The sequence below is a fragment of the Sturnira hondurensis genome, unplaced genomic scaffold (assembly GCF_014824575.4).
Source record: "Sturnira hondurensis isolate 20B ecotype Veracruz unplaced genomic scaffold, ASM1482457v3 Scaffold0008196, whole genome shotgun sequence".
NCBI lineage: Eukaryota > Metazoa > Chordata > Mammalia > Chiroptera > Phyllostomidae > Sturnira > Sturnira hondurensis.
In genome coordinates, this window is record NW_028080827.1 from 17,024,029 (window position 1) to 17,041,748 (window position 17,720).

General features: G+C 47.9%; 1 protein-coding gene across 2 annotated transcripts in view; it reads left to right on the forward strand.

Annotated features, from left to right (window-relative positions):
- SNX1 (sorting nexin 1) overlaps positions 1–14,373 on the forward strand; it is a 36,237-nt gene extending 21,864 nt beyond the window's left edge. For both annotated transcript variants that reach the window (XM_037054099.1, XM_037054098.1), the window contains exons 5-15: positions 2,524–2,567; positions 4,679–4,820; positions 5,520–5,598; positions 6,059–6,134; positions 7,882–7,995; positions 8,182–8,275; positions 9,264–9,469; positions 12,011–12,154; positions 12,680–12,760; positions 13,236–13,307; positions 13,933–14,373. In XM_037054099.1, coding sequence (XP_036909994.1) covers positions 2,524–2,567; positions 4,679–4,820; positions 5,520–5,598; positions 6,059–6,134; positions 7,882–7,995; positions 8,182–8,275; positions 9,264–9,469; positions 12,011–12,154; positions 12,680–12,760; positions 13,236–13,307; positions 13,933–13,983 — 1,103 coding nt within the window. In that variant the 3' untranslated portion in view covers positions 13,984–14,373. The remainder of the gene's footprint in view (positions 1–2,523; positions 2,568–4,678; positions 4,821–5,519; positions 5,599–6,058; positions 6,135–7,881; positions 7,996–8,181; positions 8,276–9,263; positions 9,470–12,010; positions 12,155–12,679; positions 12,761–13,235; positions 13,308–13,932) is intronic.
- The last annotated feature ends 3,347 nt before the right edge of the window (positions 14,374–17,720 follow it).

Genomic DNA, 17,720 nt, shown 5'->3' on the forward strand with positions numbered 1-17,720 from the left:
ATCTTACACAGTTCCCTCATCCAACAACAGAGGAAACTGTGGACCAATAGCGAGGTATAGATTTCCTGTCAGGTACAGTGTAGTCCCTGCCAGAGCCTGGGCTGGAACTTTTTTTTTCCCACTGTTTTTGGGAGGTTTTGTTTTTTTGTTTTGTTTTTCTTTTTCATTCTTTTGGACCAGAACTTTGGATTACATATCTGAAATACTCTCTGGCCTATCTAATGTTTATGAATATTCTATAAGCACATTGATTTTAAGCAACTTATTAACTGCTTTAAATCCTAGCCAGAATAAGATAAATTATCAGTAAAAAGTTGTAGTGTTTTAAAGTCATGATGTTTGAACCAAGAGAGGAAGGCAGTGTATCAGTTTCCTAGAGCTCCCATAACGAAATACTATGAATGGGGTGGATTAAAACAACGGGAGTATAGTAAGACCAATTTCCAAATAAGGCCACATTCTGAGATACTGAGGTTTAGGACTTTCAACATATCTTTTTTAGGGAACACAATTCAACCCGTAATTTAAATATCACATGGATCAGATTTATTTCAATACAAATCACTTTCAGGATAAGCCTTTATCCCCTTAACCATAGTCTAGATTCTTAGTCAAGAATCTAGATTCAGCCAAGAAAGCAGCTGCTTAAAGCATTTTCATATTCAAGGCCTGATCTGAATAAGAACACCTATTTGTGTGGGCTGTTTATTCAACATGTGCTTCTCATTCCCATACACATTTAAATAAATTGGAATTTTACTTCTACCAGGACATGCTTTTTAGAGCCTTGGTACTTTGCATAATTTGTCTTCAACTTTCTGAAATTATTTAGGAAATTAATGTAAATTTATATTTTTAAAGATTTTATTTGTTTATTTATTTATAGAGAGGGGGAAGAAAGGGAGAGAGAGAAACATCTGTTGGTTGCCTCTTGCACACCCCCAACTGGGGACCTGGCCCACAACCCAGGCCTGTGCCCCGACTGGGAATTTAACTGGTGACACTGGTTCGCAGGCCCTTGCTCAATCCACTGAGCCACACCAGCCAGGAGTAAATTAATATAAATTTAAAACTGCTGTATTAGTTGCCCATTTCTGTATCTTCTGAGCTTTCTCTGTACATGAAATTATTTCCCTTTTCTCACACATTTCCTCAGTGAGAGAGGTCATATGCAGGCAAAGTGTCTGAAGATCCTGCTTTGCTACTGTGTTTTATGTGCATCTGCACTGAGACCTTTCCCTAATTGAAGGCTCTAGGTTATGGGACTGACCTTTTGAATATTTGACTACAACCATTCAACTCTGAATGAAGTTTTGAATACTTTTTCTATAAAGTAAATCTAGATATCTTTTTCCTTTTATCAGTGTTAAGCATTGTTAGTGGTCTTAGGCAATGCAGTAGCATGGTTTGGAAGAGAAAGAACAGCAGTAATTGGTGTAAAGTAATTTCTAAAGCTTAGTATATAATCTCCGTTTTATACATGCTGTTGGTAAAGGATGGAGAGGTAGAGGAAGCAAACCCGCTATTCCTGCACAATCTCCAGGGTCCTTGTGTGCTTTCCCCAGCGACCTCACTGAGACCAGCTGTGGTCTGTGACCCTGCGGATCCCATGCTACACCCTCTTCCCTGGGCCCTTCCCACAGCACCAATTCAGGAGCTTGAGCACCTAGTGATTGTCGGCCTGATTTCCTGTTTGGTGTGGGGAAGAACCGAGAAGTGGGGAGAAAAGGAACAAAAGCAACCCCAGACACCAGAGTCCAGCAGTGGAGCTGTATCTGTCTACAGCCCGGTGCATGTCCTTTCAGGGCTCAGGGTTGGAGGTGCCTTTACGTCCCTGAGTGGCATAGGTCAGGACACTAATACAGAGAAAAACAGTTGCTTGAATCCTAAATTACTTAACAAAGGTCATTTCAGAAAAACAGTCACTCCAGGAAAAGGAGATGGGTGTGACATCAGGCAGCCGAAGTCTCTTCCGGCCAGGCCCTGTGCTCAGGGTGGACATGATAGATGAGAGAGGTCCATGTCCCCTGGCGCCAGTGGGGTGCCTGACAGCATTTCTGAAAGAGCAAACCAAGCCCCGAGCTAGCTTAGGGTAGAACTACTTGTTTCCTTTTACATCAGATGCTTCCTTCTCCTCCTCCTGTTTTATACAGCAAGAGGATTGTTTGGTTTTAGACAGATGTGTGCAGCCAGCCCAAATATTGGCATGGTAACAACCGATGGATTGTTGGGATCCAGTGCCACTTTGTGGAGGGCATAAATGGAGCCTGGCTCTGAACAGGGAGCTGACTCTTGTCTAATTCAAACTGGGGCCCAGCCAGCATCCCTGGGGTGTGAAATGCATGGATGCCCTGAGGCAAAGTAGGAACTGAACTTAGGATGGTATAGAAAGCTTGGAGATGAAACAAGTGTCCCCTCTTACACTGGGCTTCTGTGGCTCATGATTCCCGGTCAAATGCTAACAAGATTAGCACTGCCTTGGCTTACAGAATAACACTCTGCTGCTTTCTCGTTCTCCCACAGGGGACGGTATGAATGCCTATGTAGCCTACAAAGTTACAACTCAGGTGAGTCCAGGTGCCCCTGCTCATGACTTCCTCAATGGACTGTATGCTTATACCAAGGAGGTCATCATTCAGATTATTTCTGGATATTTCTTTAGTTTCTTTGCCAACATCTTCCTTCAAGTTTACTCAAGATGGAGCAAGCCTGCATCCCCTTGCTAATCTCATCTGAACCTTTCCACTTTTCCCCCAGAGAGCTAACCCTTCAGTGTGAGACTTTGTAAGTGTTGTTTAGACATGCAGTGAGTGTATCTGGCATAGTCTTGTCCCTCTGAAGAACTGTGTGGCTTAGAGCTCGTTTGCTGGATTGCCCCAAACTGTGTGCTGCCTGTTTAAACATTGTCAGTTCTGAGATTTCCTTCGTAGAGCTGCTTTTAATACTTTCCCTAACCTTTTGCCCCTCAGGTCTGCTCTTCCTTTTTTATATAACATTAGTGCATACAAAACTTACACAGTGTTGTGTGCAGATTATGAAGCATAAAAAAATGAAGCCCCGAGTTTACCATCGTTCTTAAGATGAGTACCACTGAATCACCTGCGTGTTTCCCCATCATACCCCCGCCTCACACCTTTGAGGTGACTGCTCTCCTGAGTCTTCTCTCCTTTATTAAAAAAAGTCTTCATATATGTATCTCTAAACAATATACTGTTTTGCTTTGTTCTTGAATTTCATGAAAATGTCACCATGCTGAAAATAGTGCTCTCTGCTAGCGCTGTTTCCCAGAGCAACCGTTGTTGTGTGTAGCTGTAGTCAGTCCCCTGTGTGACTAGAGCACATTTATCTGTTTTCATGTTGTGACTCTTTGGCATATTTCCAGTCTCTGTAGTGATGAACTAGGAACATTCTTGCACGTGTCTCCTAGTGTACGCACAGAATTGCTTCTCTAAGGCCTAGAGCCAGGAGTGGTTCCCCTGGGTCAGGCAGATGTTGAAGAAAAGTAATACAGACTTTAAAAAAAGTCTTTGCACCAATTTGTGCTGCCATCAGCAGGTGTAAAAGTCCCCACTGATACCTTTTCTTGCCAGTCACTGGCAAGGCCTGCCTCTTTACGGTTTGCTTACCTAGTGAGTGGCAAATGGTCTCTCGTTATGATGTAGGCCTAATCTTTTTTACTAGATGTCTCCTTTATCTTGTGTCTCTGCCTCCTCTTTTTTTTTTAAAGATTTTGTTTATTTATTTTTAGAGAGGGGAAGGAAGGGAGAGAAAATATCAATGTGTCAGAGAGACACTGATGCCTATTTGCAACTGGGGACAAGCCTATAACCCAGGCATGTGCCCTGACCAGGAATCGAACCAGTGACCTCCTGTTTGGCAGGCCAGTGCTCAACCACCGAGCCACAGCAGTCAAGGTGTCTGTCTCCTGTAAGTTGTAGATCCCATGACACCTTAGGGGTTAAAGTGTCCACAGAATAGACACTTCATCTGATCCTCCCCCTTAGAAGCGCTATTTAATCTTCTTGGCTTTAATTCTAACCGCTAATACCCTTAATAAGTCAGTGCAGGATGAACAGGTTGTAGGTGACCATAGAACTCGAGCTTTATACTAGACTTCGACATGATCCCTTAGGGCAAAGGTTCTCAACCTAGGGATGAAAGTGGATGTTGGAATTTAATGAGTGGCCTTTTGTCATCCTATATATTTTATGCATTTAAAATTATTGTTCTGCCTTGGCTGGTGTGTTGTGGCTCAGTGGATTGAGCACTGGTCTGCGAACCAAAACATTGCCATTTCGATTCCCCCGTCAGGGCACAAGCCTGGGTTGCTGGCCAGGCCCCCAGTGCGGGGCATGCAAGAGGCAACCTGTCGATGTATGGTATCTCTCGCACATCGATGTTTCTCTCCCTCTCCTTTTCCCTCCCTTCCCCACTCTCTAAAAATAAATAAATAAAATCTTAACATCATTGTTCTGAGAAGAGCTCCATAGACTCTGGACAGCCAGAGGGGCTATAATTCAAAACAGTTTTAAAATCTCAACCTTGGAGAAAGTTATTTACCAGGTGGCTAAGACAGGGATCTGGGAAATGACATCCTTTGACATCAGCTGGGTGACCTTCAAGATATTCCTCCATCCTTCTTTAGAATGAAATTTCCTTGTTTTTTTCTGTCCCCAAGACAAGCTTACCAGTATTCAGAAGTAAGCAATTTGCAGTGAAACGAAGATTTAGTGACTTTCTGGGTCTTTATGAGAAACTTTCAGAGAAACATTCTCCGAACGGCTTCATTGTCCCTCCTCCCCCCGAGAAGAGCCTGATAGGTAAGCCTGTGGTCTTGAATTCTGCTCGGGGTTTTTTATCTGCATTCTTCTTCAGCATACTTTGTACTTAGTATATGAAACTTTTTTAAACTTGATTAAGTTTTATTGTACACATTTCTATCTCCCTTTATTTATTTTTTATTGAATCTTTATTTTTTTATGAAACTTTATATAACAGTGTAGAGTCTTGTGGTTAGAAAAGAAACGTTTCCAGTGTTTACCCGTAAGTCTCATGAGGTCTAGAGAAATAGCAAGTTTTGATGTGTTCTCTTTCCTTGAGTGTAGTGGAAGGTTCTGGTGTTAGCTTCCGTAGATGTATGTGTGGCGGGGGTGTTTGTACTGGTATCCAGGGAACTTAAATTGTTGCTGTTCCTTCCAACTTGAAATGTAAGTCGGGGCAGGGGGGGTTGGGGTACGAGGTGGGGGGAAGCACCTTCCCTTTAGTTGATGTTCGATCTGTGCCCAGAGTCTCACGGCCCTTCCGGCAAACACAGACTCTGCTAGTCCCAGAATCTGGAACCTTCAGCACCTGAGCCCTAACTGAACCAATGACTGTCCTGCAGCGAGCCTCTGTTACATCGTGTGCGCGGCACAGAAGCGGCCCTGTTCTCATTGCCTTTCCTCCTGTGGGCTCTTTTCACAGGTTTATTCTTTTCGTAATGATTTTTGATGATTTCTGCTTTCTAAATTCCATTTCAGGAATGACGAAAGTAAAAGTTGGAAAGGAAGATTCCTCTTCTGCAGAATTTCTTGAAAAACGGAGGGCCGCTCTAGAAAGGTGTGTGCCCTACAGCCATTTTCCCGAATAACATGAGAGCTAGTGAGGAGCTGAAACCTCGGACTCAATTCCGAGGCGTTCACTGGAGTTAGTAGAGATGAGCGGCTTGGGCGAGTGAAGACACACCTTCACGTCACGTCTGACCTGCCCCAGTCTCTCACCTGCCGGCTCAGGAGCGGCGCGTCAGCTGTCCTTTCCCGTCTGGAGCCGGCAGGTGGTCATGCTGTCCTGGGCCAGTCAGATATGCATGACTCTGCGGTCTCTTTCTGCCCGGTTGTTTTTCTTCCCCTTTTAGAAAGGTGAAGAGCATGAACTTAATGTGCTTACAAGCAGAGTCATACTTAGGTCCCTTATCTGAGGACATTTGAAAGCAATGAAACACCTTGTAACCCTGCCAGCACTGCACAATATGCAAGCCCATGGGCCGGCCTGACTGACCAGCTGACTGCTCACCCCACAGGTACCTGCAGAGGATTGTGAACCACCCCACCATGCTACAGGACCCTGATGTCAGGGAGTTCTTAGAAAAAGAAGAGGTTAGTATTGTACAAACTGGGCTTCCTAATTTATAGCTGTCCCTGGTAAAACAAAACTAGTTCATTCAACAAATATTTGAACAGTTAACATGCATATAGGCTAGTACCAGACTATATTTTAGTTCACTGTAAACCCCTAAGAGCAATGAATATTTTTTAGTTTTTGAAAGAAGAGAAACTCTGCCTGTAGTCGGAAGTGACTGGTTGTCGCACCACAGCGACTGGTTGTCGCACCACGTGCGTCAGCACGTGGTCTGTGTGGCGAGTCCTTGGCCTGCCTCTCACAAGTTGCTACTTGGCTCAGATTGAATACATTTTTTGTGCCAGGAGCTGAGGGTCATTGGTCCAAAACCCCTAACCACAAACCACAGACATGCCATGTAGCCAGAGACTGATTCAGTGGACAGTCCTTCTTTACAGGCTATGTGTAGGCTATTCATGGTTGTGAAAAATTAGAGATAACCCAATTACTAACAATTGAAGAATTAAGTAAAACATATCACAACAAATGCTTTATTCTCATCATAAGCAGGATGTATACAAAATGCTTATATACATTTGCTACAAGCACATATTAAAAGAATTATAAAAAGTAAAACGTGAAAATACAGCTATAGAAACACGTCAGTCAGTACGGATCAAAAGAAGCCCTGGAACAAAACAATGTTATATCTCATAGGGAAGAAAACTAGAAGTAAATAAATGAAAAGATGGAACCATCATTTTGTATTTTTCATTTTGTTTTTATTTTTAAATTTTCCTTTAATTTTCATATATAGTATTCAAGTGAAGGAAATTCTACTAAGTATATGGGTATTCCTCCTCAAAATGGAGCTTTTTAACTAAAAATTCTGTCTAACACTTTAGGTCTTTTCATTCCTCCTCTGGGACTCCTAAACCCGTTCTTCTGCTTCCCCCCCACTTACCACCACTTTGCATGACTAGAACAGGGGCACTATTGACACTTTAGGTCGGGTCACTCTTTGTTGTGAGGGGCTGTCCTGTGCATCCCAGGCTCCATCCACTAGAAGCCAGTAGCAGCCCCTTCCCAGTTTTAACAACCAAAATTACCTCCACACGTAGCCAGATATCCCCTGCGGGCTCCAAACGGCACCAGATGGAACTCTGCTGCCCTGAGAGTTGTGAGCACTAAGTCTGGGTTTTCAGCACGGGGTGCTGGGCGTAGAGATTCTTCAGCGTCCTGTCCATGCCGTGGGAAAGTAGTGAAAGACTGGGCCAGTCAAGTTGTTTCTAAATAGTTGGCTTGTTTGGCTTAGTTACATCATCACTAAAAGCCTCAATGTTAATAAATAATTTTCTGTCCCTGGATCTTTAATCATGGGGGGGGTAGTCCAAATGGAATCACAGCACAACATCAAAGTCTTTCAACACCTTATGTCCGAGGGAACGTCCGACTTCTAACAACAGTACACTTGTTATCTAAGTGCTTCATGCCTGGGCGGTCAGACAATCTCAGATGAGGTCACCTGGACACATGACATTCACACTCTGCTTTCTGCATACAATGTCAAAAGCAAAATATTTTGCTGATTCAGTTTAGCATGGTCCTTTGGTTTTTCTTTCTGTACATGCTGGTGATGGATTTGTCTGCTTTTGAAATCAAAAACCTACAGTTGGAATAATTTGTTTGGCAAGTTTTTTTCATGCCATCTGATGGCCATTAATGCTTCTGAGCCTCAAATAGGGGCAACTGATAACTTCCCATCCCGCCTTCTTGGTCTTGTAGCTGCCGCGTGCTGTGGGTACCCAGACATTGAGTGGCGCTGGTCTCCTCAAGATGTTCAACAAAGCCACAGATGCGGTCAGCAAAATGACCATCAAGATGAATGAATCAGACATTGTGAGTAGCCCTGCACGCCTCAGCTTCCCCTACACCCTCAGGCTTGTGGGTGGGAAGCCCTGAGGAGTCCTGAAATTTCTGAAAGCACAGACTTTCTTTGATAATTCAGCCCCCTTCTTAAAACACTGCCACTGTGTTCCGTGCCATGTGAGTCGCCTCAGTTAAAGCTCTGGGCTTGTGTTTCAGTGGTTCGAGGAGAAGCTCCAGGAGGTAGAGTGTGAGGAGCAGCGCTTACGGAAACTGCATGCCGTTGTAGAGACTCTAGTCAACCATAGGAAAGGTAACAGCCTCTGGAATGCACTTGGAGCTTGGGGAAGTGGGTGACTCCAGTGAACTGGAGATGGGAGGGCATGCTGTTCCCAAGCCTCTCAGCCCACCTAGTCCTTGATGTTCTGATGGAAAAGATATGCCCTGCGTCTCCTGGCAGGAAATGTGACTCGCCACTGTGGACTTTGTAGTTCCCACCTGGAGGGGCACAGGGACTCCATCCAGACACAGCCAAGCCTGGGGCATGGGCTTCTGTTGATATAATTTGAGTTGGTGGCTTTTATCCACAAAATGATGTCACACACTCTAGCTACACAGTCAAACAGGCAATTTATAAATGGAGGGAAATCAGATACATCGCCTAACCCTTCCTGGCTTTTCTGTGGTGGGATTTGCTTAAAGAGCCTGTGAATTGTGCCAAGTTTGAATGCTTTTCTTCTCTGTCTTAAAAGCATGCTTATCATCAGAAATCGAAACAGACAAAAACCATTAGAATGAGACCAGTGTGAGGGTTGGCAAAATAGAGCCCAGCCTGTGGGCCAGATTGGGCCCAGGGCCTATTGCTGTGAGCCAGAAATGGTTTGTACATTTTTAAAGGGATGAGTGAAAGAAGAGAGAACATTTGTAAGACTATAGGTGGCTCATGAAGCTTAAAGGTTCTGGCCCTTCATGTAAAAAGTTTGCCCCAGCTGGAATGCACAGGACTGTGTGTGTGCACACCGTGCACTCATGCAGACAGGTTGCTTAGTATGAGCTGTAACCAAATCATCAGACTCGTTCCTGTGGCCTGTTTGTACTGACTGGGCTCTGGCTCGTCAGGAGAGCCGGAGCTGCCTTTTGCAGGCAGACCAAACTGGGGAGACTCGCCGTGTCCGCTGCCTTCCCCGTCGATTTCCGGCTCAGTTGGCTGTGGTGTGACTGGGTTGCAAAGCCTGCAGTGCCAGCTGACTTATCCCTTTTCCTTGTGAGATGAGAGGCCTCTGCTGTCTTCCTCCTTCCAGAGCTAGCACTGAACACAGCCCAGTTCGCGAAGAGTCTGGCCATGCTGGGGAGCTCGGAGGACAACACAGCATTGTCGCGGGCGCTCTCCCAGCTGGCTGAGGTGGAAGAGAAAATCGAGCAGCTCCACCAGGAGCAGGCCAACAGCGACTTCTTCCTCCTTGCTGAGCTCCTGAGTGACTACATTCGCCTCCTGGCCATAGTCCGAGTAAGCTCCCGTTTCCTTTCCTCTTTCTCCTCCCCTTGACTTAATTTGTCTTACCTTTACTCTTTCTGTTCCCAAGAAAGTTTCACTTACTGTACTTCAAAATAGGTGTAACTTTTTCTGCTCTCAAGAGAGAAGGTACCTGTGAACCCAGAAATGTGTTTAGCTGTGAGGTAGTCACCACGAAGTCACTTTGAGGCCCACTCTGAAATTTCCAAGTAGCCCCCTCCTATTGTTGACGCTGGACAGCGTCCACCGTGCTCCTTTCTTCCAGCAAGGCTTATCCAGACCTGCTGTCCTGGCCCCGAAGCCATGATTTCCTCAGCCCGTGGGCCTTGCCTCCCTAGCAGTGAGCGGTGGTTTTGCCCTGGTAAGAGCTCTGCTGGCTTCCCCTTGTCCTTCAGTGAGAGCAGCCAGGTAACTACACGGAGCCGTCTTGGCATTGCATGAAGGAGTGTGGCCGGGGGCTGAGAGAACTTGTCACCGGAGCCCTTGGTGTGCTGTGCTGACTCCACCGGTGACCCCGCCAGTAACAACGCTGCAGCCGCCCTGGGGTCGCGCACCTCCCCTTTTCTTTTTGTGACCAGGACAGTCTGGTTTCCCATGGCCTTTCCAAACAGCCCAGAAAGCTTCCCCGAGCAGGGGTATTAGCCCTTGTGTGACTCCCCAAGACAGGAAAGAGCCAAGAGAGAGCCTGGCACCTGCCCCTATAAGGGCCTAAGTCTGCCCCTGATCCAACTTGGCACCAGTAGGTGTGAGCCTCTGAGCTGGAACAGAGCCACCTCCACTTCCCATCCCCAGCACGTCCCGACCAGGGAGCGCCTGTGTGTCAGGAGCCGCCTGCTCCCAGGGCTCTGGCTGCCTCTGTGCTCGAGTTGCTGAGTAGAGCCTGTGGGTTTCTTGTTGTCCTCTCCCTGTGCTGTTTCGTTTGCTAACTCCAGACTGATAAGAAGCTGGAAAAATAACCTGCTCTGGAATTCTCGGGACTGGTCAGACTACGTAGATTGGAAAGCCATCCCAGGGAAGAGCACTCTTTGGGGAGCCTGTCAGAGAGCAGCGTTGTTTGGGGTCCCTGGAGAGCGCGGTGTGTGGATGAGACGCCCAGGCAGGGCGTCCAGTATGGACCTGCACGAAGGCGGCCTGGCCTAGGGCCCCAGATGCTAGGGCAGCGCACCTCAGAGTGCACAGCCGTAAGCCGGGCTGTCCTCTGAGACTCCCCTCCCCCACCCTCATGACCATGAGCGGGTGGTGCGATGAGAGATGTGAGCCGATGTCTCTTTCTGCTCTTCCCAGAATCCGGGCTATACCACTGTGAGCCTGGACGGTAGGATTGACTCTTGGGTATGAGGTCACCCTTTGCTTAAGCCTTTGACTGTGAGCTGTTAAAAAATTTCAAGTGAGCCCCAATGGCACTGCTGGGGAAGTGAATTTGGTGGCTGGCAAAACCCTGTACTAAAGTGGCTTAGAAAACAGCCGGGGAAGTTGGCAGGAAGGGAACAAATGGACCAGGCAGAGACTCGCCCCTGGCACAGACCTTTCCTCCAGGCTGTCCCTTGAAGCCTGCAAAGCCAGGGGGCTGTCCTCTGGAAGTGTGGATTTTGGTCAGGGGACTGGACTCAGGGAAAACCATCGAGTGGATTTCAGGGAGCTTCTTGGGGGATCACCTAAAGCGATTGAGCACGTGGGTGGGGTGAAGGGGGCGGCGTGTCTCTTTGGGGGCTTGAAGTGTTTAATGAGCTGGGAAGTCACCTTGTACACCCTTTAGGTGTCAGTTTAAAGGTTGCTTTCTCATACTGCCCTTCCCTGGTGTATCTCCCAGGCTAGCTAGGTCCCCAGTTTTATTACAGTACCGTGCGTGTTTTCTCTGAACTCTGCATACTTGCAATTACTTACTGGTAATTTTTTAAAGATTTTTAAAAACTTATTCTTAAAGGGGAGGGGAGAAAGAGAGGAAGAGAAACACCAATGTGTGGTTGTCTCTTGTGTGCCCTTCACCCCCCACTGGGGAACTAGCCTGCAGCCCAGGCATGTGCCCTGACTGGGAATCGAACCAGCAACCGTTTGGTTCACAGGCCTGTGCTCAACCCACTGAGCCACACCAGCCAGGGCACTTACTGGTAATTATCAATATGATGTTGGTCTTTTCTGTTAGACTGTAAACTCCATGAAAGCAGAGCCATGTGTATTCATAGTTTCCTGGCCTGTGGCAGGCACTCAGGAAAAGTGTGTAGACTCGGGGACTGACTGCTGGGCTGAGGCCGTTCGGAAGCTGTGGAATTGGGCACTGGCATCAGACCGCCCACCGTTCCCAGCCTTCCAGCCTTGGGAGTGGCATGAAGCTGCACGGCACCAGCCCACTGGAGGCTTGGAGATGAGTCCTACCGAAGCTTGTGCTTTTTGACATTAAACCTCAGCTGGGCACTAACACTCGGCTGGGAAACCTGTCCCTGCTAGTGCTTCCCTGGCCCAGCTGCTGGGACAGCTGCAGAGCCAGTGGAGCTCCTGAAGGGCTGGCTGTGTTCTTCCCGACACTGCACCCCGCAGGCCGCCTTCGACCAGCGCATGAAGACCTGGCAGCGCTGGCAGGACGCCCAGGCCACACTGCAGAAGAAGCGGGAGGCCGAGGCGCGGCTGCTGTGGGCCAACAAGCCTGACAAGCTGCAGCAGGCCAAGGACGAGATTGTAGAGGTGAGGCCCCAAGGGCTTCCACTGCTTTCTGAGTGAGCCCGGTCCCATCCCACCCAGATGCTCAGAAGTCCACAACAGGCGAGAGAGAGGACGGGGTCTGAAGGGAGCAAGTGCAGGCGTCCAGGCTCACTGTGAGGCCTGGCCCCCTTCTTCTCTACCATTTCACCCAGCCCTGTCTGGTTAGAAGCTCTGCTGGGAGGGTCCAGGCTGGGTCCTTGAAAAGCTCCAAGGTAGTTCAGATATGACCGCTGGTGAGAATTAGGTTCGGTTCTCTGGGGCCCCCAGCCTCGTTGATGAGTCCCTCAGCCAGAGGCTCTGGAATTGCCCAAGCTCTCCCAGACACTGGACTGGCCTGGGGTAACAGGCACCTCCTGCAGAGTCCCTGTCTGGGGTCTGACCTTGCCCAGAGGGACAGACAGACAGACCTAATGAGCAACTGAGGTCTCATACATAGAATTGCTGTCTAAAGGCAAAGACTAACAATAGTACCATAACATTAACTGATTCTCTTTTCTTTGTTCCCAGTGGGAGGCTCGGGTGACTCAGTATGAAAGGGACTTTGAAAGGATCTCAACTGTGGTCCGAAAGGAAGTGATCCGGTTTGAGGTGCAGTGGCCCTACTCCTCATAGTGCGCAGTGCCGGCTCTGGTGGTGGGTGGGTTCGTCGAGTGGAGAGACGGGTGGAGCTGCCAGGGACCTGGCAGCTGCTGTGAAGAGGTGTGGCCGTGTGTAATTGTGTGTCTGTCGTCATATCTTCGTGGTCATGTCTGCGTGCTTGTTCCTAAGGCAAAGGGGGTGTGCTGCAGAACTAGAACAGACTCAAAATAAAGCTTGCAGCTGTCATGTACCCTCCGGTCCCCTGTCCTGTCTCCCTTTCCCCACACCCTGCCATGCCAGAAAGCCTCGCAAGGCCTTGGCAGAGGCAGTTCGCCTGGGAATTATAGCTATTTCTGCTGCTGGCTCTGCCTCCTGAGGCTGTGTTTGGCCTTAGTCAGCAATCACACTGTCCTCTCGGGGTGGGGGTGGGGGAGATCAGCTGTCTCGGTGGTCAGTGCTCAGTGTGGAATCTTGTCTCCTATAGAAAGAGAAATCAAAGGACTTCAAAACCCATGTGATCAAGTACCTTGAGACACTCCTGTACTCACAGCAGCAGGTATGTAAGTCTCGCAGGCCATTCCCCTGCAGCGCACCCCACAGCCAGCTGCCTGCTGGTGGCTTTGTGATGAACTGGCTGGCCCTGCAGGGGGGTGGGGAGGCACAGGGGGGCAGCTCTGCCCTCTGTGATCAATAATTAAAAGTAGTCCCCCTTGCTCTACCATGGAGCATCCAATAGGGTCTTTTGCTAAGCAGGGTTGCCCTAATCCTAAAATTAAAATGAGTTTTTAAGGACAAACCCCAACTCTCCTCTCCCTTTGACCCCCGGATACCACCTAACGCTCTTGCGGCCGAGGCGTTGGTCAGTGTGTGGAACAGCGGCCCTGCTGTGAGGTGCTGACTGAGCTGGGCAGAGCCGTGGACCCCACAGGGGTCCCCCCCTCCGGGGCAGAACCAAGACTGTCTTTGGAGATTATCCTAGGTCTGGTGAGACACACAGGCAGTGTGGCTGGCTAGCCAGCCTGTCCCAAGGTCCGCTCTTAGCCTGGCCATGTCCTCAGCTCGACCTCCCCTCTGGCCTCCCTTTGGGTGTCGGAGGTGCAACCGTCTCTGCTTGCTCCCCTCCCAGGCTCAGGCTCTGCCACTAGATGGGGCACTTGCTGACTGTCCCCACTTCTTTGCAGCTGGCAAAGTACTGGGAAGCCTTCCTTCCTGAGGCGAAGGCCATCTCCTAATGGACCAAGGACACCAGAGCCCCCCTGCCTGACGCTGCCTTTTTATACACTGTCTTTCTCCACCTCTGCTGGACCCTGGTGATGCGTCCCGCCCTCCCTGGACTTCGCCCCTTCCTCCCTGCCCCTTCAACCATGCCGTCCCCACTCACTCTAACCATTATTTCACTTAGCTTCCATATATATTTTCTTACTTGAGAGAATAGTTTCCTGCTTTAAACAAAAGACCTATAATAGGTGGTGTAATTGTGGGATAGGGGTGGAGTATTGATATAAATATATAAATAAAAATGTATATTTTTCAGGATGTGGTTAGGAACTAGGAATAACGTTTTCTGTTACTCCTGATGGTGCCATGAAAAGATTATGTAATAAAATATTTTAAAATCAGGTCACATGACTCAGAATGGTGGTACTTTTTTCGTTAGGCTGGGTGCAATTGGGAAGCAGATCCGGGATGCTCGTTCCCGTCCCGACCTTGACCTCCTGCGCAGAGTAGCTTTCTCTCCGCAGGAGCTCGCGGCCTTTGGCTGCGGCTTCCACGGGCTTCCTGTGGCCCTGGAGCTTCTTTTCCTCCACGTACCACAGCTGCACGTTCTCAGGGCCTCTTGATCAGTTTCATCCTTATTCCTACTTCTTTAGAGAAGGAGTTTTAAAGATGTCTCTTATAATAAGAGGGGCAAAACCAATTCTCCTGCAAAGGAGGCAGACTTTCTCTTTTATGCCCCCCGTTTCCTGAAGCTGCCCAGGGCCCTCTGGGTCTTGCCTGCCCGTAGCACAGTCTTAGGTTCTGAATGCCTTTTTCCACTTATCAAAACTCACCCTGAAAAGTGTAAAGGACTGATAAGGAGTTAGCTCTTTATCCCCATAGACAAGAGCCAGGCACTCTGCTTCTAGATAAGGTCATCCAAGGGTTTCTAGACCTTTTGAGGTTCCAAGAAGCTTTATTGTCTGTGCCCAGGAGGAGCATGGCATCGTGAGGTCCCAGGGCTGTCAGTACATGCTGAGGGCCTTCAGGGGCGCCCATTTGGGCTGGCCAGGACACCCGTGGCTCTGCTCTCGCTGGCCATCCCCTCAGCTGTGTCCACAGCCACCTAAGCTCGGGGTCAGAGGGCCTGCTAGGCCGGTGCCTCAGCCTGAGGCGCTGTGCACCTGTTCATCAGGTGCTTTTTGTAGGTGGTTAAAGTTGGGGAGGGGTAGCCTGAGGCAGGAGAATGCAGTGGACAGCACTGGTTTCTTGGGCCCGGCTCGGGTGGGGGGCGGGGGAGTGCCCGTGCTATCGGGTGTTTCTTTCCAACAGGTTGATTTTCTTCAAGTCACTCGATGTCTTTCTGCCCGCCAGTATTCTTATTGCCACCTTCGATTTTGTCCTTCCAATCTTATACGCTTGCTTTGGCATAGTTGTAAATTATACACATGAAATGTTTTGTATCCTGCGTTTACTGTTTAACACTGTGTATTGTAAGCGTTTTCTACGTTGTTACGCGTCTTCACAAACTTTATCTGTATGCTGTGTCACCACGGCCTTCCTCAGAGTGACTGTACCGTAACTGGCTCATCCCTTGTTGTTGGATTCTCAGTTTTTCTGGTAACTTTTTACATTTTGATATAATTTCAGACTTAGTTATAGGACTGTCCCAAAGAACTCCAATATTGACTTTTTTATTTTCAAAGAAAATAAATAAGAAGAGTAATAGAAAAAGAGGGGGAGAAATGTACATCAGTTGCCTCTTGCAGGCGCCCAACCAGGGACCTGGCCCACACCCCAGTCACGTGCCCTGACAGGGACTCGCACCAGCGACCTTCTGTTTTGCAGGACAATGCCCAAGCGGGTCAGGGCTCCAGTGTGTTCTTTACCCAACTTTCCCAAGTATTTACATTTTGCTGGAGGCTTTATGACGTAACGGTTTGCTGTATCTGAGTCAGAGTTTGCTATATCTGTATCTGAGAGTAGGTGGCGGACACTGTATCCCCGACGCCCAGAACTTCAGTGTGCATGTCCTTAGGAGCAAGGACTTTCTCTCAAAGCTTAGGACAGTGAGGACAGTTACCAAAGTCCAAAGGTTAAACACTGATGCAATAAACACTGTTACCTAACCTGTGTTCCATGTTGAAATGTTGTCATTTGTCCCAGTAATGTCCTTCGTGGCAATTCCCTTTCTTTTGGTGCAGGATCATTTGTCACTTTTAGTTGTTACATGTGACTACACAGGTCTCCTTTAACCTAGGACAGGTCCTCAGCCTGTCATCACCGTTGAGCTGACACTTGGAGGAACGCGGGCCAGCTGTCCTGGAGAAGTGTTCCTGGGTTGGCTCGGTCGCACGGCCCCACACCCCCAGACCCAGGTCTGGCCCGTGGGGCAGGAACATCAGAGAAGTGCGTCGGGCGGTCCCGTTAACGCTGCCGTTGACTCTGATTTGGTTCAGTTCATGTTGGCCAGCTTTCTACATGGTAAACTGACTGTTTTCCCCTTTGTGATCAACACATAATGGGCGGGAGGTATGTTGAGACCATGTAAGTAATTTGTCCCTCATGCAATGTGATTTTCTAATTCTATAATTTCTTCTACATTTATTGGCTGTCATTCTACTTTTAAAGAAAAGTATTAGTTCTCCCTATTTATTATTCTTGTTTATCAGTATGGATGAATGGATGTTTATTTTTCTCAATGTTGCAAGCCATAGTTTTGATTTATTTTGATTTTCAACCTGTCCCAGATTTCTAGCAGGCTCCTGTAACTTTTTAATGTGTCCCCTTCACTTTTGAACACTTTCTGGCTTAACAGGATGTTTCCAACTTGTATCTTACCTGCCGCAGCCCTGGAATCAGCCACTTCTCCATGGAGTTTGAGTCCTTTTAATGGAGAATTATACTTAGAAACCAAGATCTGGGCGCTGAGTATGCCCATTGCTAGTGGGACATCATTGCTTCTGGGCCTGGTCAAAAGAGCAAGGAAATAAATATAAATCTATATAGAAATATTGAGATAACAAAATTAAAAATTAGGTATTAAATTATTAAATATTAAAAATTATGAATTCACACTAATATTTCCAGTCCAGCCCTATAAGGTTTATGCTAGTCTTCTCACTTTTCCATATTTATAACCTCTTCTCCAAAAAACCCTTAATTTTAAGTATTTTATTTATTTTAGAGACAGGAAGAGAGGGAGAGAAACATCGATATGAGAGAGATACATCAATCAGTTGCCTCTCGTGTGCCCCCAGATGGGGACCTGGCCATGTGCAACCCAGGCCTGAGTCCTGACAGGGAACTGAACCAGTGACCTTTTGGTCCCCAGGCTGGCACTCAGTCCACTGAGCCACACAAGCCAGGGTGAAACTTAATTTTAAAACTCCTTGTTTTGTTATGCTTTATGTTCCATCCATTGGTCATCCTGATGTAAGTCTGTTTTTATTATTTCCGAGGCCGACAGGGCCAGGCATCTTTAGGGCCTGTGCATTTTGGCACAGATCTTGTGGACAGGGAAATCAAGGAGGCCAGTGGGGGCAGGGTGCGGGGTGAGAGGCCAGTAGGGGGAACAGTGATGCGGAAGAAGGAGGTGGCATTCCCCTTGGGGACTCAGGATGAAGAGCTTTGTCTTACAGGTGAAGAGGTGTTGCCCTTTCTACTGGGACTATTCTGCCTTTCTGTGTCCTGGTGGCAGAGGTGGGCACCTCTAGGGAAATGCAGGTGGCCCGGAGTCAGGTTGGAGGGTGGCCTGCCGGCAGGGACGAGC